At 45.5% G+C, this 27,918-nt stretch overlaps 1 protein-coding gene across 2 annotated transcripts in view; it reads right to left on the bottom strand.

The window, feature by feature from the left end:
- Positions 1–27,918, bottom strand: part of LOC137527572 (general transcription factor IIH subunit 2) — a 59,076-nt gene that overhangs the window by 9,223 nt on the left and 21,935 nt on the right. For both annotated transcript variants that reach the window (XM_068248155.1, XM_068248164.1), the window contains exons 5-12: positions 21,984–22,070; positions 19,241–19,291; positions 18,473–18,527; positions 15,116–15,221; positions 11,389–11,479; positions 8,617–8,704; positions 6,590–6,697; positions 3,701–3,764 (exon numbers count right to left, since the gene is read on the bottom strand). In XM_068248155.1, the coding sequence (XP_068104256.1) occupies positions 3,701–3,764; positions 6,590–6,697; positions 8,617–8,704; positions 11,389–11,479; positions 15,116–15,221; positions 18,473–18,527; positions 19,241–19,291; positions 21,984–22,070 (650 nt within the window). The remainder of the gene's footprint in view (positions 1–3,700; positions 3,765–6,589; positions 6,698–8,616; positions 8,705–11,388; positions 11,480–15,115; positions 15,222–18,472; positions 18,528–19,240; positions 19,292–21,983; positions 22,071–27,918) is intronic.

Below are 27,918 nucleotides of genomic sequence, written 5' to 3'. Positions count from 1 at the left end.
TGGCCAATCAGTGCCAGGCAGCGCTGTGGGGTGGATCGGAGTCCCCTATGACGTCACGACGTACATTTTAATCCATGAGCTAGTTCACACTAGAATGCATTTTTCACATGCAGAAAAGCAATTCACAGTAATGCAAAACTGTCAGACAACTCATGAAGAAAAACTGACCCACAGAAAAACTGAGGAGTGGAGACAGGCCCTTATTTGTCTTGTCTAAGCTGATTTCAGTGACACATCTCAGTGTGTGATATGCATGGACAACAAACACTCCATAGACTGCTCTGTCTGATGGGCACACTTATTAACAGTGCAACACAGGGCTGTTCCACTCAATGTAGCTAAATGGGGTCAACTCTGGAACAAATAGCAACACAGGTGGCTGTGCGTTTCTGTAAAGTGCACGCCCACTTGCGTTACAGAGCAACATGAGTGTGCCTAGGCTTTTATAGTTATAACCAGGGCTGTGGAGTCAGAGTCGAGGAGTCGGAGCAATTTTGGGTACCCGGAGTCGGAGTTGGTGATTTCATAAAATGAGGAGTCGGAGTCAGATGATTTTGGACAAAATCCACACCCCTGGTAAGTAATAGACTAAGGAGTCGGAGTCGAAGCAATTTTGGGTACCCGGAGTCAGAGGTTTCATAAACTGAGGAGTCTGAGTTGGAAGTTTTTTGTACTGACTTCACAACCCTAGATATAACAGTAAATCTCCTGGGAAAATTGCATAGTGTTTGGGCACCTTAACAGCACGTCTGACAACAAGTGTGTGGTCTTCTCTCAAGTCTGAGCCAGATACACTGGTGAGCGTTAACTCTGTCACCACAAACGGATGTAATGGTTTCCCTTTGGAGGGCAAAGTCTCTAAAAAAGAAATTCCCATTGAAAATCTAACATGGTCAATATCTTTTGTGTCGACACATGGCCACCCTTAACAATAACAATAGCATTTCTATAGCGCTTTTCTCACATAGGACTCAAAGTGCTTAGGCTCTCTCAGATTCAGTCGTTGGTAGTAGGGTCAAGTATTCACACAACAAAAATTATATTTCTGCAAATGACAAACTGAACAGGTGGGTTTTCAGTCTCGATTTAAACACGTCCAGAGATGGAGCTGTCTTGATCTGCTGAGGTAAGGAGTTCCATAATGTGGGAGCAGCATGTCAGAGGCTGTGGGACCAAAAGTTTCCAGATGGACTCTGGGTATGACAAGATTAGTAGAACCTGTGGATCTGAGAATGCGGGGATTGCTGCGCAGCTGAAACATTTCTTTCATGTATCCTGGGCCCAGATTATGTAGTGATTTAAATGTCAGTAGGCCGATCTTGAATAGAATCCGTCATTTTATAGGTTGCCAGTGAAGCGAGTGCAGGACCAGTGTTATGTGGCAGTGACGGGGTTGGTTGGTTAAAAGTTTGGCAGCAGTATTCTGTATTAGCTGTAGGCATTACAAGTCCTTTTTGTAAGGCCGGTGTAGAAAGCAAAAACATCTTACTTGATAGGGAATCGGCCTGTGGTATACAAGCAGCCAACAGACCTTTGTCCGATCAGAGAGAGACCTATCTCTTGGTTGATCAACTGCCAAAATCGCTAGATGTAGCGGCACCTTAACCACTTCATGACCCAGCCTTTACCCCCCCTTAAGGACCAGCGCTGTTTTAGCTGATCTGTGCTGGGTGGGCTCTACAGCCCCCAGCACAGATCAAGGTGCAGGCAGAGCGACCAGATCGCCCCCCTTTTTTCCCCACTAGGGGGATGATTTGCTGGGGGGGTCTGATTGCTCCTGCCTGCCTCGGTGTTGGGGAGGGGGCACCTCAAAGCCCCCCTCCGCGGCGAGATTTTCCCCCCCTCCCTCTCCTCCCTCCCTTCCCCGGAGATCCGAGGCTGCACAGGAACGGATCTGTCCTGTGCAGCCTCTAACAGGCTCCTGCCTGTCATGTGACAGCGATCCCCGGCCGCTGATTGGCCGGGGATCGCTGATCTGGTACTACTGTTAGCAGCGTTGTACAAATGTAAACAAAGCGGATTATTTCCGCTTGTGTTTACATTTAGCCTGCGAGCCGCGATCGGCGGCCCGCAGGCTATTCACGGAGCCCCCCCGCTGTGAATTGACAGGAAGCAGCCACTCGCGCGAGCAGCTGCTTCCTGATTAATTAGCCTGCAGCCGGCGGCGCAGAACTGCGTCGCTGGTCCTGCAGCTGCCACTTTGCCAACGCGTGGTATGAGTGCGCGGTCGGCAAGTGGTTAATGGGAAAGACCAGATATCTTTTTAACAATAAACAGTGAAGCATGGGAGAGGTCTCTTCCATGTCTGGGGCAGCATTCTGCACATACAGCCTGGAATGTGGTCAGAATAAATGGTTTCCACATTGCTGGGAAAAGGAAGTAGATCAGAAGCAATACCATTCACAGAGGTATATGGAATATGAATATATTCCAAATCCATTCTGACAATAAACCCGAACATACGTGAAAGTCATATAGAACTATATTTAGTGGAAAGAAGATATAGAAGTAACAGTATGGCCCTCACAGAGCCCTGACCTCATTGGGTTCTATATAAAGAGACTGAATAAACAGACAGCCTAAATTCACAAAATACTGTTAGAGACACTGTAGTAACACATAGCAGAATGCAGAAAATTATTCAGGAGACCCAGTTTTATGGTAATTGTCCTGCTTTAGCATCAGAAACACTAGATCTATATATTGCTCTATATTGAATATAGCCCCGCCCTCCCAGTGATGTTTAGCCTAGGCTGATAACCTATGCAGAATTTTGACAGCATACAAATCCTCCCATTCCAGCACTATCCAGCTGTACCACAATTCCCTGAAAAGCTATGGTAAGGGCCTGTTTCCACTACACGTGGATTCTGGATGCAGAAAAACTCCAATGAAAGCCTATGGGCCTGTTTCCACTAAATGCGATTTTTCGGATGCAGATTTCCCATAGGCATTCATTGGATTATTATTAGATTTATATAGCGCCAACATATTACGCAGCGCTGTACAATAAATAAGGTTACAGACAATGATAACAGGGGTGACAGAACAATACAGGTAATAGACAATAGATACAATACAGGTAATAGCAAAAAGATACACAACACAATGCAGACAGTAGTACAATGCCAGATCATAAACTGGAGTGGTAGTGGTAACAAGTTCCAAATTCTGGGTAAAGTGCACACAGTCAAGTATGGAACCCCAGGGGAGAGGGCCCTGCCAAAGGCTTACAATCTAGACGGAGAGGTTGATGACACAAAAGGAGGGGGTGCAGCAAGAAGTTAGTCAGTTTTCTGTATCCAGAATCCACGTGTAGTGGAAATAGGCCCTTAGGCCCCGTTCACACTGCACGCGTTTCCAGCCGCGTTTTGGAAACGCGTGCAGGTGGCCGACACGCACGATATCAGACAGTGCATAGAGTGCACTGTCTGATGTTCACACTGCATGCGTTCCGGACCTGTGCGGTCCGGGAACGCATGCTGCACGCATTTTTTGCAAAAACGCGTGGCTGTCCCATTCACTTTTCAGTGATGGGATCAGCCACGCAACGCACACAAACGCGGATGGCGTGCGTTCGCATACGTTGCGTTCCGCATGCGTGGCCATCCGCGTTTGTGATGTGAACGGGGCCTTAAGAGTTTTTCAGGAGTTACAGAAAGCAAAACACAATTCATAAGCAAAAAGTTGTAATACATACGCCATGCTGAAAGAGGGCTTTGCGTCTTGATCAGACAGGGAGCCCACTGTATGCTGAGGGAAGCCTGGAGAGAGGATACACACAAATTGATGTTTCAAATCATTTTGGAGAATTTCCACTTTTTATAAACTTACTGCAGTGTTGCAAAAAGTTGCACTGACTTTCTATTCCAACTGACAGCTATAAATTTGCAAAACCAACAGACAAATTTCAAACCTGTAATCTGTACTCTAGAGTTCCTGAGTATTTTCCTCTCCCTGTAATTAGCTCCTCACAGCAGGAACACGTGTTACTTATTTCCACACCTGCACTAACTCATTGACCATCAGAGGCTTGTCCACTCCCATTCCAACTGTTTGCATCCTTGTGGGGTGGATGGGTAAGCAAGGTTATAACGCGTGCCATTAAAATGAACACGAGGTGAAAATAAACTGATGAGATATCAATTGACAATTGTATTTATCCTTCTACTCCTAAAACTATTTTTTTTTAGATATCCCATGGTTTTATATTTAAATATTTACAAAGTAGTTTGAATGTTTTACTGGGTAAGGTGTAGGAGGCACCCAATTGAAGAAACCAAGTAACAATGTTTATTAATTAGTAGAATAAAACATGACTCAAAAGATAAAGGGGGTTCCAATTTATTAGGTTATAGCAAGCACAGTGACAACGTGTTTCTCGGCGTAAGCTGCTTCCTTAGGTCAAATACATGCCGAAAGGGTATAGTACTGATAAGGTATTGCGAGGCGCTTCCGACTGGCACTATACCCTTTCGCCACGTATTTGACCCGATGAAGCAGCTTACGCCGAGAAACGTGTTGTCACTGTGCTTGCTATAACCTAATAAATTGGAACCCCCTTTTTATCTTAAACTCTTTTTGAGTCATGTTTTATCCTAATTATTAAACCTTGCTACTTTTTTCTTCAATTGGGCGCCTCCTGCACCTTTTCCAACTCATTTTTATGTACCCTATGGCTGTAGGACCTTCACCTCGCAGGATCTGCAGGTAAAATATTCTTTGTAACAGCGACCAAAATCCTTTCCAAAAGGCCGAGTGGGGGATGGGTTTTCCCTACATTCCCATACGAGTGGTGGCCTCAGGGAGCAACCCATCTTTAAGAGTATATTTTCACATTTACTTTATATCTGGTGATACTACACCAGATCGGGCTCCCGTGTCCGTGTGTCTTCTTTTGTCTCATCAGTACTTGAATGTTTTACGGTCTCTGCTCAAATAATCCTTATTTTACATACTGTTAAAATTAAAATAAAATATTGATATGGTGAGGTTTACAAGGAAAACGAAAAAAAAAAAGCTTTGCATAAATACACATAAAAAGAAAGTAATAGAATCGGATGAAAACTGGTGGCTCCAAAAGCATGCGCGATTGACAATGCAAACAATTTCGGGCTGAAATTGGTCGCATGTATCGATCAGGCATTTTGTAAGATGCTGGGCCGTTGTGGTCAATCGGGTACGAGGCAGTAACAGTGAGCGATATCAGGTCAAGTGACGAATGTGACTAAACCCCTGGCGCTGTTCCCCCTAGTGTATAAAATGTGCCCCCCGTGTGCATTTATACATAGCCTGTCCTATGTCGCCCACCGCACGGTGCTCATCCGGCTTCTGCTTTTTCTCTTCCAGTTGTGCTACACGCGCCGGCAGCGCGTGACACACAAATGGAGGAGCGAAAGCGGAAGATGGTTGAGCACCGCGCAGTGAGCGACATAGGACAGGTAATGTATAAATGCACACGGGCGGGGGGATTTGACACATTTATACACAGGCAGTTTTCTCGACAGGAGACCAGCTGACTTCTCTATAGGCAGTTGCCAGGACAGGAGACCAGCTGACTTCTCTATAGGCAGTTGCCTGGACAGGAGACCAGCTGACTTCTCTATAGGCAGTTGCCAGGACAGGAGACCAGCTGACTTCTCTATAGGCAGTTGCCTGGACAGGAGACCAGCTGACTTCTCTATAGGCAGTTTTCTCGACAGGAGACCAGCTGACTTCTCTATAGGCAGTTGCCTGGACAGGAGACCAGCTGACTTCTCTATAGGCAGTTGCCTCGACAGGAGACCAGCTCATTTCTCTATAGGCAGTTGCCTCGACAGGAGACCAGCTGACGTCTCTATAGGCAGTTGCCTGGACTGGAGACCAGCTGACGTCTCTATAGTCAGTTGCCTGGACAGGAGACCAGCTGACTCCTCTATAGCCAGTTGCCTGGACAGGAGACCAGCTGACTTTTCTATAGGCAGTTGCCTGGAAAGGAGACTAGCTGAATCCTCTATAGGCAGTTGCCTGCACAGGAGACCAGCTGACTCCTCTATAGGCAGTTGCCTGCACAGGAGACCAGCTGACGTCTCTATAGACAGTTGCCTGGACAGGAGACCAGCTGACTTCTCTATAGGCAGTTGCCTGCACAGGAGACCAGCTGACTTCTCTATAGGCAGTTGCCTGGACAGGTGCCAGCTGACTCCTCTATAGGCAGTTGCCTGGACAGGTGCCAGCTGACTCCTCTATAGGCAGTTGCCTGGACAGGAGACCAGCTGACTTCTCTATAGGCGGTTGCCTGGACCGGAGACCAGCTGACTCCTTTATAGGCAGTTGCCTGCACAGGAGACCAGCTGACTCCTCTATAGGCAGTTGCCTGGACAGGTGCCAGCTAACTCCTCTATAGGCAGTTGCCTGGACAGGAGACCAGCTGACTCCTCTATAGGCAGTTGCCTGGACAGGAGACCAGCTGCCTCCTCTATAGGCAGTTGCCTGGACAGGAGACCAGCTGCCTCCTCTATAGGCAGTTGCCTGGACAGGAGACCAGCCGTCTTCTCAATAGACAGTTGTCACAGGCAGATTTTTGAAGCAGATAATAGGGGTAGCTTACCCATCCGTATCAGAGAACACTCAGAGCTGTTGCTGGCTGGAGGTGGGCTGACATGGTGCATGAGAAGCTCTTTGTAGTGACTTTCATCCAAAATGACTTGATAAACACCTAAAAAAAACCCAAAAAAAACAGAACATCCTTAGATAAAGAAATAGGTAATATCGACGCAGAGGCTAAAAAGTTAGTGTGAGGGTTGGACAGAGTGTACTAAAGCTAAGTACTCATCTGGCGATGCAGGTGGAAGGGTCCAGCGCCGTCTCCCTGATGACAAGCGCTTCCCCGCTCCATCTTCCGGGCCAGCGGGTGTGCGCGACATTACACAGCAGGCGCGAATGAGACTTCAAGCAATTGTAGTACTTTGCACAGGAGTAGTCAGGAATCTTAACGATCCGATCTACCTTGACGGTCGTTATCACCGCACAACGCTAAGTGAAGTTCACATGATCATGGACCTGTACCCACGTCGCAAGATCGCGTAAACGACCACTCGTCACTCAAAAAGGTTGATAATCAGGTCAAATCTCAGTCAGAACAATCTGATCAGCATGTTTGTTCAGGATCTATGGCTAAACATATTAGAGGCAGAGGATTATCAGGACAGCCAGGCAATGTGCATTGTTTAAAAGAAAATAAATATGTCAGCCTTCATAGTTCTTTCACTTTAGGTGTGCTTTACGAGATTTCAAACTCTGAACAATCCATGACACTGCTGCCCCTGCTGGAAATGTAAGTCATTGTCCATTCCAGCAACAAAGACCCCGATACCTCATACGAAGTAGCAATTATCTGTTGGTCGTTGCCAAGATTGCAAGTGGGCAAAGGAATGGCAGCTGGCCACAAAACTACTGCTAACAAGTGGGCAAAAGAATGGAAGCTGGCCACAAAACTACTGCTAACAACTTCAACAATATGAAAGGAAACACACCAGCTCCCAGGGGCATAGCTAGAGGGGAGCAGCCCCTGCGAACGTAGGGGTGTCCACAACTGATTTGGAGCCCCAACTACTAACCTTCCATTCCACTGAGACAGGGGACTATACTTCAGATCAGGTGTTTTTGTGGCTACACTTGTTATCAGAATCATTTATTTCGCCAAGTACAACGGGGATTGTACCCAAAATTATTTTTGGCACATACAGGGTCGGTGATGGTACGGTAACAGCAGAATCATAGAAATATACAAGACAGTTGCAGAGATATATAAGCAGTCATCATATTACACGTTGCACATTACACAATACATTTGACCAGGTGGGTCTATCTGAGTGCTATGTCGAGCTGAGCTGCCACACTCTATGCGGTGCTCAACTGCTCTGCAGCAATTACAGACACCCCGCCGCATGTCTTGGAAAGTGCAGGTGGTGAAATAGAAGGAGAGAAAGAAGAAGGAGCAATAGGAGAGAGAGAAAGAGAGATAGAGAGTCCAAGGGTCCCCAGAGGTGGAGAATAACAGTCCCGGCCATGCTTGCAGAAATTTGGCCCTTAGGTTTACAGCCTGGCCCAGTGCGGATGGTGGTAAGTGACAGTCCTGGCCATGCCTCTTGCCCCGTGGCCATACATGCAAAGATTGGGCTCAGGCTTAGGCAGATGGTCAGCATTGGAGAGGCTGGCTGTAGTGCAGTGCATCCAGGGAGGGCCTCAATGGCCTTGCAGCATGCATGGGGCTTCCTTGGTGCGATCTCTGGATGTCTCCCTGCTGAGACAGCAGTGGGAGCACCTCGATTGCCCATCTGGCACAGCTGGAGCAGCAGGGGATGTGTGAAGTGTGAATGGGTGTGAAGATCATGATGGCCACACTTGTTTTATGACCCTTGTGAGATGGGCCTCAAGACTGTGAAGGGGACCATGGGAAGGCTAGGGGAGCTGTGAGAACATTGGGGGGCCTCAACAAAGTTTTGCTGAAGGGCCCCGTGAATTGCAGTTATGCCATTGCCAGCTCCTATGCCTGGATAACTAGAAAAGCAAAGCTTCTAATGGCTTCAGAAATGTTAAGATGTGTAACAGACATATCCACAAAATCCATCTCACCGCCAGTTTCCCGAGTGAGCACAGTGCAGACCCGAACCTCTGCGGACAGGCCGATGACGGACACACGGATTTTGCTTGCTTTCAGACTCTGACAAAAAAAAACAACAGAATTACAGGCTTAAAACAATTGTATGGCTAATAAAAAAACAGTTGCTCTTCATGCAGTAAGACTTTACACACATTATTGCTTACTGCAGTTTAGCGAATACACCCCATAGTAGCTGGGGTTTCACATTTAAGAGTAGATACACGGTTTCAATTTAATAATGCCAAAGCTGTTTATTGCAATAGAAGTAAGCTTGTCCATTAAAAAACAGGCTCTAGGGCTCGGCCGTGACCCCCTCTCACCCCTTTTCCCACAACCACCGCACTCCCGGGCCCACGGCTGCGACCCCCGATGCGCGCACAGCCACTGGCCACCTGCACTGGTGATCCTGCTGTCCCAGGTCGGCCTGCGTGCCGCGCATGCACGATGGCCAAAACGCACAGACACTGGGACACGGTACAGGGACTCAGGAGTTTTATTATAGTGGGTGCCAAGCTGAAATAACTCTTTTATTCAGTGTGTTACACAATTTGGGGTGATTTAGTTAAGGATATGTGAAGGCTTGTGGAATAAAGTTGTTTTCACTTAAACATCCAGTTATGTACTGTATAGGTTTTAAATAGCAATTCCCTCATATATAACTAGAGATTCAATGTATTCCCCAGATCAAAATGCTGTACATATTATTTAGTAAAGGATCCCTTCCTGTGTTGGTTGTACTTTTAGGTTTAAAGTACTTCTACTGAGCAAGACTTACACAAATTCATATTTACTACTAAAGCCTGTTTGGTTTGCACTGTACACTGCAGTTACTGCCACACAGACTTGTAAGAAATATAGTCATTTCAGTTCCTTCTTATGCAATGCATTAGGGAAAGAACTGTACACTAAACAGCATGTGATCATGCAATGCCATTACTACTATACCACTAGGGTGCTTTGTAGGTATTGGGAAAGGGCCTTGGACACCACCTTGTGGTCAGGAAACAATATGCACCTTTTCATCATGGAATTGCTGCTGCCTGCATACTGAGCAGAAAGCCCAGCCAGAGGAGGGAGCAAACAACAGCATCTCCTCCCTCTTTGCCTGTACCTGGACTGTACAAGACAACTGTGCAGAGCAGATAGCTCAGCAATCTGCCCTTGTCCTCTGACTGAAGGAGAATGACGCAGCTGATTTGAGTTAATGTGTGTATGCGCATGAGTATAAGTATGCATGCACACCAACATGTGTGTTTCTAAGTTATTTCTGAAAATGACTAACCAAAGCCCGTATATGGATTTTTTTTCTTGTAAAAGTCATGCTCCTTCTTCCCTTAATATGCCCACTAACTGCTCATCTGCTGCCACAATTCCTTGCTGAGCTACAGCAGCCAGTAGCGTTTCCTCACAAAACAGCCAGGTTTGCGTTTAACAAAAACAGACCACATATAAAAACTGAAGAGTTCCTATGAGCAATGATTTACCTTCTTATTGTGAAAATAATTCCATCAAATCATTAATTTAACAATCATTTTAGGGCCACACAGGGACTTTTGGCCAAGGCACGGTACCGAATATATACCTTGGATTTAACACTGTATGTATTCTTTTCTGCGGCTAGACAAAAATGTGGCCCCAAAGCCATCTACTACTGTGCATTGAAGATCTGTTTAATCCCCTGTGAAACATGGCTATAAAAATCAAGTAACTACATCAAGTGAATGACATCAAAAAACAGCCACAATCAGTTCTGGGTCAGTGCACAGTAGGCAAGCCAAAATTAGTCACCTTCCCTGGGATAATATTTATGTTGTAAACACCTTAAAGGGATACTGTAGGGGGGTCGGGGGAAAATGAGCTGAACTTACCCGGGGCTTCTAATGGTCCCCAGCAGACATCCTGTGCCCACGCAGCCACTCACCGATGCTCCGGCCCCGCCTCCAGTTCACTTCTGGAATTTCTGACTTTAAAGTCAGAAAACCACTGCGCCTGCGTTGCCGTGTCCTCGATCCCGCTGATGTCATCAAGAGCGCACAGCGCAGGCCCAGTATGGTCTGTGTCTGCGCAGTACACTCCTGGTGACATCAGCGGGAGCGAGGACACGGCAACGCAGGCGCAGTGGTTTTCTGACTTTAAAGTCAGAAATTCCAGAAGTGAACCGGAGGCGGAGCCGGAGCATTGGGGAGTGGCTGCGCCAACACAGGATGTCTGCGGGGGACCATTAGAAGCCCCGGGTAAGTTCAGCTCATTTTCCCCCGACCCCCCTACAGTATCCCTTTAAACCTTTGAGGACCTCGGCAATTGAAATCTACGCCGTGTTTGGGCCCTGTTAATCCTGCCATAGCAAATATTTCATTAACCGTGCTGCTCTCTCATCGCTGCAACCCACTCGCTCTTCTGAGCAGAGCTCCATAGGCCGGTCAGTAGCCGATTTAATTGGCTTCTGACCCTGCAATTACTTTGATTGGCTCACAGTGATCATAGAGTCAGGAGATAATGAAATCGGCTCCTGACCGGCTCACGGCGCTCTGCTGTCATACTGATAACGTAAGCGAAAGTGAGCGGGCTGCAGCTATAGGAGTAGTGCAAATGGCGAGAGAGACAGGGTCTATGCGGCGTGAAGTTGGTGAGCTCTGTTTTTTTTTAGCAAAAAGTCTCTGGTCCTTAAAGCACCAGAGAATACTGGTAAGGATGTGGTTAAACAAACTTAGGGAGACCCCATCTCCCTCCCCACCTTCACTCACCTTTATAATATCATATATATTGGACGGATCGCATGTTGTTAGACTGCTAAAAATCACCAGGATCTCACGACTTGTATGACCAGGCATGTGCCTATAGGAAAAATTTAGGAACATTTTTTTTTTTTGTGCCAAAAAACACATTAAAGACACACAAATACATCTTCCTGCAACTCCACTTATACTGCAAAAACATGCAGAATTATCATACCATGAAACTGACATATTTGTAGCAGAAGGACTGAAAGCCATATTAAAGTCTAAAATAAAATTAAAAAGCAGAGATAGGAGCACAGCAATGCAATCTAATTTCGGCAGTCCTAATTCCCAATCAATTCACCAAACATTACCGCATTCGGTAATGCAGAAAACAGGTGATTATACTGAACATAATGTAAAATGTCATTTCATAAAGGCTGTTACTGCATGGAAAGCTGAAATTACCGATCACTGAGGTAAATTAGCGACTTGTGCGGTAAACACCTCAACAAATGTCAGTAAATGTCAATTCGTTAAGGTGCCCATTAACGGTACAAATTTTCACTAAATGCGATATTTCAATGCGATTTGAATGATCGTAACTAATTTGAAGGCAATAATAGATTGTTCACATTTACTGAGCGATTCATTCTTCAAATTCGATTATAAAATCCAACTTTCGGATCGATTTTATCATGTTTAGCAATCGACCAAAGAATCGTTCCTTATCGTTTTTCTTCATAAACGGCAAATTTTCTATACAATACGCTCATAAAAATCATATTGAAAGATCGCATTTGGTGAAAAAATTATACCGTTAATGGGCACCTTTACAGCATGCTGAAAAACACAGTTCCATTACCGATAGTACTCTTCTGACCCGAAGGTTTCCTACCCCCCACGCAGCGAGCATTAAGATTACGGAACAAAACAGGCTTCCCCTCCGGCAGTTTCACCTCTTAAAGGGAAGGTCCAAGCAAAATAAAAAAATTAGTTTCATTTACCTGGGGCGTCTACCGGCCCCATGCAGCCATCCTGTGCCCTCGTAGTCACTCACTGCTGCTCCAGTCCCCCGCTGGCAGCTAGCCGACCTCGGGGGTCGGCGGGCTGCATTGCATACATTTTTACGCATTCCCGCCAGTGCAGGAACATTAATACATACATTTTTACGCGTTAGTGGTGCCATGCGTACATTTGTACGCGTTGCACCACTAACGTGTAAAAATGTATGTGTTAATGTTCCTGCACTAGCAGGAATGCGTAAAAATGTACGCAATGCGGCCTGCCGTCCTCCGAGGTCGGCAAGCTGCCAGCGGGGGACAGAAGCAGCAGTGAGTGACTACGAGGGCACAGGATGGCTGCATGGGGCTAGTAGAAGCCCCGGGTAAGTGAAACTCATTTTTTTATTTTGCTTGGACCTTCCCTTTAAGTTCCTGTTTGAAAATGCAGAGGAGCTAGTGGGGAAATAAGGAGCTAGTAGGGAAATAACCTAAGCAGGGCAAGTGTAAAGTCTCTTGGAGTTCATCTAAGCTGTGACAAATAAATAAAATGTTAAGAAAGACTAATGGAGCCTAGATTTAGAGCAAGCAGAGGCTTTATAACAAAAGATGTACAAAGGGATGTCAGGATGCCTCTTACTATTGTAATGCTGTCTCTGCACAGAAAACAGCATGTAACATCACAGACTCTGCTGTTACCGACAACTGGGCTTCGGTAACTTACCAAACTTCTACCACACCTGTACCGACTGTGGAGTCGGCACAAAAATCATCAGACTCCTCAGTTTATGAAACCACTGACTCAGACTGCAGGTACCCAAAATTGCTCCAACTCCGACTCCTTATTCTAATTTTTACAAAGGCTATGAATTTGGTTTAAAAATCATCCGTCTCCGACTCCTCAGTTTATTGAAACCACTGACTCCGACTCCACAGCCCTGCACAAAAGTCTAAAATACCGAATGCATAATTTTCCAACAATTTTTTTTCTTATCGAACAGCCTTTGGTGAACTAGTTGGAGTGAGAATGTGCATGCACCTGCTGGGGTCAGTGAATGGGAGCTGTAGAGCTTCATACACACGTATCAGGCATGCTGTTGGGCAGGGATCGGCACTCGATTCCTCAGATCTGTGCACGGCCCGAGGCTGCACAAGGGCATCGCTAGCCTGCAGGCGTAATGTCGTGTGGGAGCCGATCCATCAGGCGGATTGCTGGCAGAGCACCTGCTATACACACTGGTTTCTCAGCAGAGGCGGTCACTATCGGCTGCCTCGGATGAGTTTTATCTAACGTGTGTACAGGCTTAGCAGATACATCCAGCAATCTAAAAAATAAAAGTTTTACTTCCTGGGGCTTCTTTCAGCCCCTAGAAGTCTGTAAGGTCCCACGGCGCAGTTCTGCTCCGTGCCAGGCTCAGGCTCTACCCTCTTTAACATCACAACCCACGGCCAGGATCTTCTGCTCCTGTCACCGGGAGCGCTCTGCACTTGCATAGTTCAATTCTCTCTGAACAGCTCAAGAGCAGAGGGCTCCCAGCGCTGGGAGCGTGATCACGAGAGAGCCGTGCATGCGCAGAAGATCCCGACCCAGCCGTGGAGGGGAGAGGCCTGTGTCAGAGCGGAACTGCGGCGCGGGACCTAACAGACTTCTAGGGGCTGGAAGAAGCCTCAGGTGAGTGAATCTTATATTTTGTAGATTGCTGGATGTATCCTGTAACCTCTTGCCGAATCACAGGCAGTAAATCTGCACCCTGCAGGAGGACTGTTCCCGTCCCGGGCTTCCAGGCAACTAATTGCTTAAAAAGAAATAAATATGGCAGCCTCCATATCCCTCTCGTTACAGTTGTCCTTTAAAACAACACGGCCCTAATCATTAATGGAGTGTGCTTGTTTTTCTTTTAATAAACTAAAGGTGGCAATACACTGATCATTTTTGGTTTTCGATCGATCAATAATTTCTAATCATTAATTGAGTCATAAGTCAACTGAAATCTTGCAAGTCTTATTAATGCTAACAAATCAATACTTGCCATGTAAAGAAAAAAAAACATTTCATTGAGCAAGTTGGAAAAATTCCTTCATTAGTACATGAATTAGGTGCACTTCACATATATTGTGGTCAAACAAAATCTATTCAGCGCTTCTGAACACGCTTGAGAAGGGGAGGGTTGAAGTAAACCTGAGATGACTTAAAAGAAGAAATGTATTCATACCTGGGGCTTCCTCCAGCCCCGTTCAGGCTGATCTGTCTCTCACTGTCCTCCTCCGCTGCCTCAATTCTTCGCTATGGGTCCCGGTAATTGAGCCAGTCGGGGCGTGGTATGCATGCCCCCCCATGTTCCTGTCGCCGGGAGAGTTCTGCGCATGCACAATGTTCCTGGCCACAGGAGAGCAATGGGGATGGGGGGGCGTGGCCGTACTACGACGACTGATGGAATTACCAGGACCCACAGGGGAGAATCCAGGACGGCGAGGGACTGGTCAGCCTGAACGGGGCTGGAGGAAGCCCCAGGTATGTATCATTTTTTTTCTTTCAAGTCATCTCAGGGTTACTTTAACATTATGATTCACTTCCTGAATAGTTTGACAGCACATTATCAGATAGACTCTAGTGTGTGGAAGTATTTCTAAATAAAAAACAAACAAACTATGACTGGAACATCAGTCAGACATAGTTTGATCAGTGTGTGGCCGCCTTAATAGCCTTGTCAGAGCATTGAGTTGTAGCCGTTTTCCAGGGTGGGATTACTGACTTGAGTGTCTGAAGAGCGAGGCTGAGAGAATTATAGAGAGATGGCTCCCCACTGCACGTCATTTCTACAGCTTTCTTCAGGGCAGTTATGTGCTGTCTGGGATTACCTGCAGGGAAAAGACATCCAATTATCCACCATTATCCACAGAATCACATTCCTAACAAATCCATGTTTTGTTTTTTGCTATTGTAATTGTATTAAATTGTATTGTATTAAAGTGCACACATACACTCTACACTGTGCATAATTTGTATAGAGGGATGCCATAGTGTACTGATAACATATTGTGGCCTATCTGTGTTTTATAGACCGCGGTTTGGTCTGGTAGTGCTACATCAGTAATGTCCTTGTTGTGTTGTGGGGACATGCTAGAATTTCATGTGCAGAGTAATTCAACATTGGCCCATCCGGTCTAAAGTTCCATTAACCAGGTTTCAATCTATGGTACTCTGGTTAGTCCCTGAATAGTATTTCCACTAGTTTCCATTAAAGGGACCAGTTGGAAGCCCCATCTGCACATTTCAAAGACAACTGACACGACAGGGATATGGAGGCTGCCATATTTATTTCCTTTTAAGTAATACCAGTTGCCTGGCTGTCCTGCTGTTCCTCTGCCTCTAATACTTGTAGCCATAGATCAGAATCAGAATCTTTATTTTTGCCAAGCACGACTGGGTCGTGCCCAGAATTGGGCTTGGCACGTACAGGGGTACTGATACATGAAATAGTTACAGATACAGGACAGGACATGCAGTAGGAACAGAACATTATATAGCATTTATACAGAGGGAGACAATGTGGAATAAGTACCACACAAAAAAAAAAACAGCAAAATAACCAAAAAAGTACACTTGAGCTGGAGCGGAGTATATGTGCAGAGTGCCTCAGTGCGGGCATGATATTTGGGGTGGGGATGGGCATTTCCATGGAGAAAGTTCAGAAGGTTGACAGCCGAGGGAAAGAAACTGTTCTTATGTCTTGAGGTCCTGGTGACGATGGATCGGAACCGGGGCCTTCGTATCGAGGGGAGCTGACTAAAGAAGTGGTAGCCTGGGTGTGAGGGGTCGTTGGTGATCTTTAAAGCTCTGGAGTTCAGCCCAGAGTGGTGGAGGAGGTCTAGAGTGGGAAAGGATCTCCCGATGATCTTCTCCGCTGATCTAATGACCCTCTGCACTTTGAGCCTGTTGCTGGCGGAGGAGCTGGCGTACCACACCAGGATGGACGAGCATAGGACAGATTCGATTGTGGCGGAGTAGAAGTTTGTCAGAAGCTTTTGGGCCATACCGAACTTTTTCAGATGGCGGAGAAAGAAAAGCCTCTGCTGGGCTTTCCTCTGCGTTGAGGCAGTGTTGGCTTTCCACCTCAGGTCATTGGAGATAATTGTGCCCAGAAGGTGGACACTGGGGACTCTTTCTACTTCCTTGCCATCAATGCAGATTGGAGCGCGCCTCCTGAAATCAACGATCATCTCCACAGTTTTCGCTGTGTTCAGGACCAAACCGTTCTCTCTACACCAGTGGCAGATGCTATCGACCTGGTGACGGTACTCCTTCTCATCGTTTTTGGTGATGAGACAGACAATGGTCGTGTCGTCGGCAAATTTGATTACTTTTACAGAGTGACGTGGATTTGCAATGGTTCGTATACAGAGAGAATAGAAACGGCGACAGGACACAGCCTTGCGGGTCTCCTGTGTTGGTGATCCTAGGTTGTGAGGAGATAGTGCCTAACCTGACGACCTGTTGGTGATGAAGTCCGTGATCCACAGGCATTGGGTGGGATGGACTCCTAGCGCAGCGAGATTGTCTTGAAGTATTTTAGGGCTGATGGTATTGAATGCCTAGCTGAAGTCCAGTAGGACGAGCTCCAAGCAGATGTTGATGGCATCATCGGTGGACCTGTTTGCTCTGTATGCGAACTGGTGTGGGTCCAGCAGTCCCTCAGTAGAGTGCTTAAAGAGGGGAAGCACCATGCTGTCGAGAGCTTTCATGATCACGGATGTAAGTGCCACGGGCCTGAAGTAGTTGGGGACAGGGATAATGGTGGACCTCTTGAAGCACACGGGTACTTTTCCTTCCTGAAGGGACCTCGTGAAGATGGAAGAGAGGGTAGGCGCGAGCTGATGAACGCAGGTTTTTAGGCAGGCTGGTGACACTCCATCTGGACCCGGGGCTTTCCTAGCATTTAGCCTTAACAAGTGTTTCAGCATATCCGGCCTCCCTCACTGACAGTGGGTGTGAGTTAGGGTTAGGGCCCGGGGCTTCAATGGCAGATTGTGTAGGTGGCTGTGGGAGTCTTGCAGGTGCTGGCTGGTTCTCGAATCTGCAATAGAAGTCACTGAGAATCTCGGCAAGCTCAGTGCTTGGTGTGGCATGCTGGGGGGGGGCTTGTAGTTGGTGGCAGCCTTCAGCCCTTTCCACACAGCACGTGAGTCGTTTGAGGAGAGGTTCACTTGCAGCTTTACTGCGTAGCACTTCTTTGCGGACCTCAGCTCTCTCTTTAGGTCATTTCTTGCCTTCCTGCGGACTTATGTGCGGCTTCTTTGCTGCGTCGTAGTTGTCGTTGTCTTTTTGAGAACCACGGTTTATCGTTTGGATACAGCTTGAAGGTTTTTGTTGGAATACAGGAGTTTTTGCAGAAGCTAATGTACGAGGATACGTTGTCTGCCCACTCGTCCAGGTTAGGCGATTCCAGAGCCTTCCAGTCTGTGCAGTCAAAGCAGGCCTGAAGTTGTAGTTTAGTCTCACTTGACCACACTTTGGAGGACTTGGTGACTGGTTTTGAGGCTTCCAGGCGCCTTTTATAAGTAGGTATCAGGAGGATGTATCATGCTTGTTCAGGATCTGACCACAGCATCTGTGGTCAGATCCTGAACAAGCATGCAGCAGATCAGGTGTTCCTGACATTGTCAGATCTGAAAAAAATTGCGGCATGCTTGTTCCTGGTGTGATTCATACACTACTGCAGCCAAACAGAACAGCAGGGCTGCCAGGCAACTGGTATTGTTAAAAAAGGAAATAAACATGGCAGCCTCCATATTCTTCTCACTTCAGTTGTCCTTTAAAGCTACCTTGCCGGGGCTTGCTTCTTTAGTATAGCAAGCCCCCACCCGGGTACACTGCTGCCAGCACATGCTGCACCTGCCCCCCTCCCCCAGCACCCAACAACACCCACGAAACCCCCATACACATGCCAAAAACTCACAATCATGCAGTAAAACCCACCCAAACACAGGATAAATTGAGGGCTGTGACTAGAGAAAAGCACATGAACCACATGCATGAATTACTTGCAACACCGATCACAGTTTTCAGTGGGAGAGGACCCTAAGGGCAGGTTAATGAACTGTTATCATACCAGCAAGTTCTGTCAGTTTCTCAGCTCGTTTATTTCTGGTGACAATGAGGCCAATCTGTAAAAACATGACATAAAATTAAATAATGCAAAACTGTTAAAATGTATTGATAGTTTCACTGGGATTTAAGTCATTACATTTGTAAAACCAGAAGTTGGGGGGGGGGAGCTAATCGCTCCAGTGGGATCACCCCCATAGTTTACATTAGCAAAGCGTTGGTGATTCCAAAAGTGCCCAAAAGTGCTTGTACAGAGCCAAAAGGTAGCCACACACCATACAATTAAAAGATCCAATTTTTCACAAATTCGATAATTTTGATTGGTTGTCCTGAAAAATCGAGAGCTTTTCTTTGTTTTCAATCGATAAATCCGATCGAATTTCCTGTTTGGGTTTTTTTTTCAATTTTTGGATATTGGACATGTTGGAAATTTTAGACCAACTTTTCAAGAATTGTATGGTGTGTGATGGATTATCAATTGCTTAATGTACAGTTCCAATCATTTTTTTCCTGAGATTTCAATTATTTTATTCATGATTGGGGAAAAATGGAACATAGGTGTGTGGTAAAATGGTCAGATTTTTGAATTGTTACAATCAGTCACAAAAAAATAATTTCTATTTTTGAATTGCACAGATATTTTAATAAAATTGTATGGTGTGTGTGGCCACCTTTAGGGTTAGACTGTGCATTATAAGAATCCAACATATACATAATAAGGGTGATGTGGAGTTTGGCTTGTGATAAATAGTAGCACAATAATTATACGTACCTGACTTATTGGGTTTTGATCAAAGTATTCATCCACAAAATATTCCAGTAACTAAAAAAAATAAAAATAACCTAATTAAACAGTACATTAAATTAGACATGAAATATTAAGTATAGGGTATTCTCAAGTACATGCCAGGTTTGCATATATTTTACTTAAAGAGGAACTTCAGCCTAAACAAACATACTGTCATTAAGTTACATTAATTATGTTAATTAAAATAGATAGGTAATATAATCTCTTACCCACCTTGGTTTAAATGAACAGGCAAATGTTTGATTTCATGAGGGCAGCCATCTTTTTGGTTGAAAGGAGATGACAGGGAGCATGAGACACAGTTCCAACTGTCCTGTGTGCTGATCACCCCTCCCAGTTGCTAGGCAACGTGACTAACATAGGAAATCCCATCATGCTTTGCACAGCATCAGGGGAGAAAAAGCCCGGGCAGTTTTCTTTGATGGGTGGAGCTTAGCTAAAAATGCAGCTAAAAATGATACTTCAGTAAGAAGAACAAAGATCTGATGCTGTGAAACTGTTAAAGAAACACCAAGCCTTTTCAGTTCTGCTGAGTAGATTTTTACTCCGGAGGTTCACTTTAAATCCAACAGTCATTTCCAACTGCAAATAATGGTAATTATATGGTTGTGTTCCTTATGCATTTACTGACTAACAATAGTGTAAATACAAGGAGGAATGTTATGTACAGGAATCAGTATCAGCTTTAAGCCAAGGCCACATAGGCCATGGCCTAGGGCAGTGATCTGCAAACTTGGCTCTCCAGCTGTTAAGGAACTACAAGTCCCACAATGCATTTGCCTTCATGAATCACAACTGTGGCTGTCAGACTCCCGCAATGCATTGTGGGACTTGTAGTTCCTTAACAGCTGGAGAGCCAAGTTTGCAGATCACTGGCCTAGGGCACCACAGGATCAACAGCAGCAGACTATACTGGGGTGGGGGTTGTCACCTGGTTACCTATACTGGTATACAGGAGGGAGGGAGGGAGGTATCAAGGTATCTATACAGAAGGGGGATATCTGTCTTTTTATACTAGCCCATCAGGCTACCTATACTGGAGGGAGGGATCATCAGGAAAAGGAGGGTGGGAAGGGTTATCTGGCTACCTATACTAGAGATGGGGGGGGGGGGGGTCATCAGGCTGGCTATACTAGAGGGAAGTGTCAACAAGCTACCTATACTGAAGGGAGGGGGAAGGTTCATCTAGTTACCTATACTGGAGGGAGGGATCATCTGGCTACCTATACTGGAGGGAGGGATCATCTGGCTACCTATACTGAAGGGGGGCGGCTGCTGACAGTGGCAGTGTACAAATCTGGCCCTGATCAGTATAGCAAGTTCTCGCCTTAAGTGGTCTGAAACTCTGACATAACATTCAATAAAAACGTGTTTTTCTACTTTGTATTATTCATACAGTTATCATGTTTGCTTTTGTGCATAATATTGTCTGTCTACAAATTACAAGTTCCCAAAGTGTCGTTTTTCTTGCCCTGAAAGCTGCCATTGCATTTTATTCTCACTGCTTTTTATTATATATTAAAATCTTCTAATGAGTTGTTCTGGACTGTGTATGTGATCGAAGCAGAGACAGCTTCTCAGAAAGTGTTTTTTTACTTGTTACACACACCTGTATCAACATTGGAATGTAAACAAAGATACTGTTATCTCCAGTTTGGATGCGAATTTGAAGCTGAATAGCAGGACAAAGCGCTTTGTTTAACCATTTCGGTGATATTCTGCTAAAAAAATAAATTAAAAAAATGGGATAGTAGGTTTAAAGCTGTGAGGAATCTTTTAGAGCTATGTAGAAATGCTGACTTTCAGACCACTTTAGATGGGAGCATACATGTAATTCAACACGTAAATTAACAGGTACAGAGAAGCATACTTTTCATTGTCTGTATGGTTCACCGTACCTCACTGTATGCGACGTAACGTGGTCGTAACGAGTGGTTCGACTTTTATTGTCCTCTCGCCTTGTGTTCCTGAACACAACATCCCACTGTGAACGAGGCCTCAAAGTTGGCATGCATTACTCGATGGTCACCAGATCGACCATTAGACAGATTCCTCTCTCATCAGATCTGATCAGAGAGGGATCTATTACAAGCCACACATCGCACATCAATTTCCAATATATTTCAGCATAATATATATGGAAGTTACCGTCCCTGCCTCCGCCTGTTGGGCCTCCAAGTTTCTAACCGTGTAATGTGTACCCTTTGGACTGTGCAGAGTGTTGTAGGCTCACCTGTCCATTGGGGCACATTCCTCCCATGTTCCATGTCTTCCTGCATTGCTGCTAGGGGTGCCTGTATCCTGTGACGTCAGTACATGTAGCAGTCACGTGATAAAGGCTCCTGGCCGCGGTGAAGAGAAGACACGGCACACAAGAGGAGGTGTGCCGGAGGACAGGAGAGCCTACACCACTCTGCACACATTGCACATGGGGGGAGCCTAGCCAGCGGCTCCCTCAGTTAGTAAATCGAATGTCACACACCCGACCGAGTCCTTTCAAGCGAGAGCGTTCCAGCATGCTGGATCAATCATTTCACCCGATTTCAGGCAGAAATCAGATGGCCACATTGATCTGTGCTAGCTTCAATCATTATAATCGAATCTGCAGGATATCAATGCTGCAAATCGAACAATATATGAGCACCTTTACATTGATTTCACTGGTGTGAAGGAGAATCTTTTCAAAGCAAAAATAAGCCCCGCTTACCTTTAGTGTACTTGTGAGCCTGTTAGGTTTCAGGTCCTGATCTTCCATTGTTCTGGACCCATCAATGACCACATACATGTGGCGCATCTAGAAAAATAAAACATTTCTGTAGTTTATTTTGTAAATCAGCTATCAGCTAAAATCCCTTATTTTTCAAGCTAACAAAACAATTTTGCAGAGAGAGAAAGCAAATAGCCCTGGGGATGCTGACATTTTGCACTGTGTGTTTTTGTGAATTATCCTTAAAACAATTGGTAAATATAAAAACTGAATGTGTCAAGGTCATCTTTTTCCTTTCTCTCAATGGTACACAAGTGTGGGCTTTTATGTAGAGCAATATTTCCTGAGAGTGGAAAGACCACACTTACCTTCGGTAAGGTCTTTTCCAGTAGTCCAGGGGACAGCAACCCTCCTCGGAGACTTGTCTCCCCTCCCAATTCTGGACAGGAAGCTATTAAACAAACAAATTTGCATAATGGACAGCAGTACATGTATAAATACAAGCCACTTACAATGATCCTCAGTAATAACAAAGATGACCCGGACTCACCATACGATGCTTGCAAAATTTCTTCTTAATAGTTTCCCACATAGGGTGGGAAGTAGGGGTGCTGTCCCCTGGACTACTGGAAAAGACCTTACCGAAGGTAAGTGTGGTCTTTCCCAGAACGTCCCTGGGACAGCACCCCTCCTTTGAGACGATAAACAAGATTCTCATTAGGGTGGGACTACTGCCTGTAAAACTTTTCTACTAAAGGCTAGATCACCACTTGATAATAAATTTAGTCTGTAATGTTTTACAAATATGTTCTGGCTGGACCAGGTAGCCGCTCTACAAATCTACTCGATGGAAGCTCCAGCCCTCTCTGCCCATGAGGTTGCAACACTTCTTGTAGAATGAGCTTTGACAGATGTTGGAAGGACCTTACCCTGTGATTGATATGCCATTAGAATAGCTTGTCTTATCCATCTAGCAATAGTTGGCTTTGATGCACGGAGCCCCCTATTCTTTCCAGCAAACAGGATGAACAAAGCATCTGTCTTCCTCCATGATTTAGACCTCTCCAAGTATTGAAGTAGACACCCTCTGACGTCCAGACAATGAAGCTGTTTTTCTTTCTCATTAGACTGTTTCTCGCAAAATGAAGGAAGAAATATCTCCTGAGTTCTGTGAAAAGTTGAAACTACTTTTGGAAGGAAGGCAATATCTGGCCTCAAAGTAACCTTGTCTTCTGAAATAATACAGTAGGGAGGCTTAATTGACAAAGCCTGTAACTCTCCTACCCTTCTTGCCGAAGTAATCGCAAGAAGAAATGCCATCTTCAAGGATAACAGTTTTTCCGAAACTTGGTCAATTGGCTCAAAGGGAGGACCACACATAGCCTGTAAGACTATGTTTAGATCCCAAGACGGGGTTCTCGGAACCAACACTGGACGTAACCTCTTAATTGCCTGAAAAAAACGAAGAATGAACTCCTCCTGGGCTAGTCTTCTTTGTAGGAAAACACTGATTGCCGCTGTCTGAACTTTTAACGTACTAATACTCAGTCCTTTTTCAAACCCTGCCTGCAGGAATTCTAAAACTGATGTCGATGAATGAACATCCATAGATCTCTCCAAACACCAGCTATTATAGATTCGCCAGGCCTTCTGATAAATTACTCGTCACTTTCTTTCGACTTTGAATCAAGGTTTCCGAAAGACCATCTGAAAACCCCTTAGACTTTAGAATGTTCCACTCAGGTTCCATGCAGAGAGATGCATCTGCTGAAGATTTGGATGAAAAACTGGCCCCTGCTGCAATAGATCCAGACGTTGAGGCAAAAGCAACGGAGGACTGATCGATAACCTCTGTAATAGACTGAACCACGGTCTTTTCGGCCAAAACGGAACTATCAGAATTAATCGAGCCCTGTCTCGACAAATCTTGCTGAGAACCTTCGGAATTTGGGATAGAGGGGGAAAAGCATACATTAGTCTGACACTCCAATCTATCGAAAAGGCATCTATCGCCCATGGCCTGTCCTGGGGCCATAGGGAACAAAAGAGTTGACACCTTGCGTTGCTCCTCCTTGCAAATAGATCCACTTCTGGATGTGCCCATGTCATGCAGATCTCCTGGAAAACCTCCGAGTTCAGGGCCCACTCGTCCTGCTTTAGAGCCGATCTGCTTAGGTAATCCGCAAGATAATTGTTTACACCCCTCAGATGCACTGCTCTGATGGATTTTAAATTTTTCTCTGCCCACAATAGGATTTTTGAGGTCTGAGACCATAAAAGGTGACTCTTCGTCCCTCCTTGCCTGTTGATGTATGCCACTACACTGGCGTTGTCTGAACGTACTAGAACATGACAGTGGCTGATGTAATTGCGAAAGTGAAGTAGGCCCATCCATACTACCTGTAACTCTCTGCTGTTTGACGATCTTCCTTTCATCAAAGTGGACCACCGACCCTGTGCTGGTAGTGAGTCTATATGAGCCCCCCATCCCCAGGAGCTGGCGTCTGTTGTCATGATTTTTTCGACTGGAGAAAACCACGGTCGACCTTCGGACAGACGTACTGGATTCTGCCACCAGCTGAGAGCTGCCTTTACTCTGAAAGGAATTAGCAACCTTCTTTCTAAGGACGTCACCTCTCTGTTCCAATTTTTTAGGATCCAATTTTGAAGTATTCTTGAATGGAGTTGTCCCCACTGGGCTGCAGGGAAGGAGGAGGTTAGAAGGCCTAGAACCGACATAGCCCTTCTTAGCGTAATGGCACCTGTGGTCTGAAAAGAAAGAACAGTATTAAGAATAGCAGTTATCTTTCTCTGAGGCAAACACACTTTCTCATCACAAGTAGAAATAACAAAACCTAAATATTCCATAGTCTGTTTAGGTTGAATAGATGATTTAGACCAGTTAATAAGCCATCCTAGAGATTGGAGCAATTCCAGAGCTGAATTAATCTGGATTTTCAAGGAATCTACTGATTCACCCCAAAACAAAAGATCATCCAGGTAGGCCAAAACATTAATAGATCTTTTCCTCAAAACAGCTAAGACCTCGGACATGACCTTCTTGAACAACCAAGGAGCCGAGGCTAATCCAAAAGGTAAAGCGTTAAACTGGAAGTGCCTTACCTCTTCCTGAATGCTGATGGCAAACCTTAGGAACTGCTGAGACTGTAGCTCTATCGGGATGTGTAGATAGGCGTCCTTGAGATCCAATGATGCCAGGAAGCAATCCTTCTGTAACAGAATTATAACAGAGGTGATATTGTCCATCCTGAATCTTCGATATTTTACGGCTTTGTTCAACCCTTTCAGATTGAGGATGAAGCGGAACTCCCCCTGAGGCTTTTTTACAAGAAAGACCGGCGAATAATATCCCTGACCCCTCTGGCATGATGGGACCTCTCTGATAACTCTTTTTTGTAGTAACATAGTCACTTTGTTTTGTAATGCCACTGTTTGAATTTCTGTCTTAGGCCTTTGATTTACCCAGAACCTTCGCGGGGGGGGGGGGGGGGGGGGGGGGATACTGAAATTCTATGGCATACCCTTCCAACACAATTTTCTGTAACCAGAGATTTTGAGGAAGAAGGAGCCACTGCTCGTAAAAATGGGCCAGTCTTCCCCCCACCGGGATCCTGACGTCATTGTTTATTTTGCTGGGAGGTATGGGCAAAATTTGATTTGGCTTTCTGAGGCCTACTTGGACCCCATCTCTTTCTCGATGAAGTCTTGGGGTCTTGTTCTGGTTTAGAGGAACGAAAGGAGCGTTTGGGTGGAAAGGTCCTCCTTTTAACAGGAAAATTCTTTTTAGCATCAGCAGTTCTTTCCAAAGTCTGCTCTAACTTTGAGCCAAAAAGAAATTCCCCCTCACAAGGTAGACTACATAAATTTAGAGCGGGAATAGTTATCTCCCTGCCACGTCTTTACCCATATACCACGTCTAGCAGAATTTACTAAAGCCGTGGTCCTGGCTGTCAACTTCACCGTATCATCTGCTGCATCAGTGAGATAATTGGTGGAATTGAATAGTTTAGGAAAGTCCTTTAATATCTCCTCTCTAGGAACACCAGAAGCAATCTTGTCCTGTGTTTCCATCAACCAGTATTTCAGGGACCTACCCACTGCTGTTGAAGCTACTGCAGGTTTAAAAGTTAGTGATGAGGACTCCCATGCTCTTCTGAGGAGATTATCCGCTTTTTTGTCAATTGGATCCTTTAGGTTTCCAAAATTTTCGAACTGCAAATCTGTTTTCTTTGACACCCTGGAAAAAGATGGGTCAAGCTTGGGAGATGTACCCCAGAATTTCTGGTCCTCCGCACAAAATGGGTATCTACGATTTAATGAACGAGGCCAAAAGGCTCTCTTTTCAGGTTCATCCCACTCCTTCTTAATCATAATTTTTAGAGAAGAATGAACTGGGATAAAACTGGACTGGGGATCTGACAAACCTTCGTACATCTGATCCAAGGGTGTCAAAGTTCTCTGTTCAACTGTAATACCCATAGCTGTATGCATATCAGATAGTAGATTCTTCATTAGATCCGGAGAAAAAGCAAATGTCTGCCCTTTGTCTGGTCTATCAGATGTATCCTCAGCGGAAATCTCTTCAAAGGAAGATATTTCACCCTCCTCCCCAGAATTTTCTGACTCCTCTCCCCTCTTTCTCTTAGGAACAGATAGGGAAGGTATAGGGACAGTGACATCAGGAATAGCCGAAGTGCCCTCCATAGGGGAAGTGCCCTCCAAAGGGGGGATGTCCTCCCTAGGATCTGCTACAGCTGATGAGGATGATGCTATAGCAGAATCCTTAATTTCTTTTATGGCTGAAGACATCTCCGAGCGCATCCATCCCATTAAGTCTTTGAAAACTACTGGGGATTCATCCTTGACAATTTTATCTGTACAATACTGACATAATTTCTTAGATGAAGGAGCAGATGATGATATGCGATTATTGCAGATAGCACATCATCTTTCTTTGGAGGATGATGAGTGTTTACTCAGAGTGGACTGAGATGATTTATCCTTTTCCTTATCTTTGTCAGCTTTTGGAAGTTTAGGCTGAAAAATATAGATAAGAAAAAACTATCAGTCCCCTCAGTGTAACTTAAACAGCATAATCCGCAGAAACAGCGCAAACAATGTCTCACCAGAGAGGGTTCAGAGCCAGTCCCTGCAGATTGCAGTGAGGAAAGGCCTGCGGCGTCCTCCATGATCCACCAAACAGCATTGAGTCATGGACAAACAACAGATCTTTTTAAATCTGACCCTCCTCCTCCTTAATTGCCAGCAGCTGCCTCTGTTCCCAGCAGCCAATCGCCGTAATGATCACCGCCGCAGGCCTGCAATCAGGCCTGATCATGTGACCAGTCATGTGGGACGCCTGCACATGACGTCATCGCGCTTTCGCCGGAACTTCCGGTTAGCGCTCTGCCGTCCATAAAACTTCCGCACTCCAAGGAGAAGCCTCCACCACGCTGGGCGCATAGCACACTGAGTCCCCTGCTCAGCCCGTCCTTGCCTGCCCCGCACGCTGCACCTGCCACCTGACATGGGAGCACCGAGGCCCCTCCATCCGCTCCTGTCCGGGACAGGAAAAACAACTGAGGATCATTGTAAGTGGCTTGTATTTATACATGTACTGCTGTCCATTATGCAAATTTGTTTGTTTAATAGCTTCCTGTCCAGAATTGGGAGGGGAGACAAGTCTCCGAGGAGGGGTGCTGTCCCAGGGACGTTCTGGGAAAACTAAGCTCCCGTAAATGTTAAAGAGGGAGTGTGGTGCGCATAATGAATAAAAATGCTTATTTTTTACCATGTTCATTTATAGACTATTTAGTCAGTGATTGCACATTGCAAAATCTTTGCTCTCTCCGATTTACATTCAGCAATTTAACACTGGTGGTGACATTCAGTTCTCCCAGGTGGTCTGTAAGGA

Source organism: Hyperolius riggenbachi, chromosome 1 (assembly GCF_040937935.1).
Source record: "Hyperolius riggenbachi isolate aHypRig1 chromosome 1, aHypRig1.pri, whole genome shotgun sequence".
In the NCBI taxonomy this organism is placed as follows: Eukaryota; Metazoa; Chordata; class Amphibia; order Anura; family Hyperoliidae; genus Hyperolius; species Hyperolius riggenbachi.
Note: the sequence above shows the minus strand (reverse complement) of the source record. Positions and strands in the feature narration are given on the sequence as shown.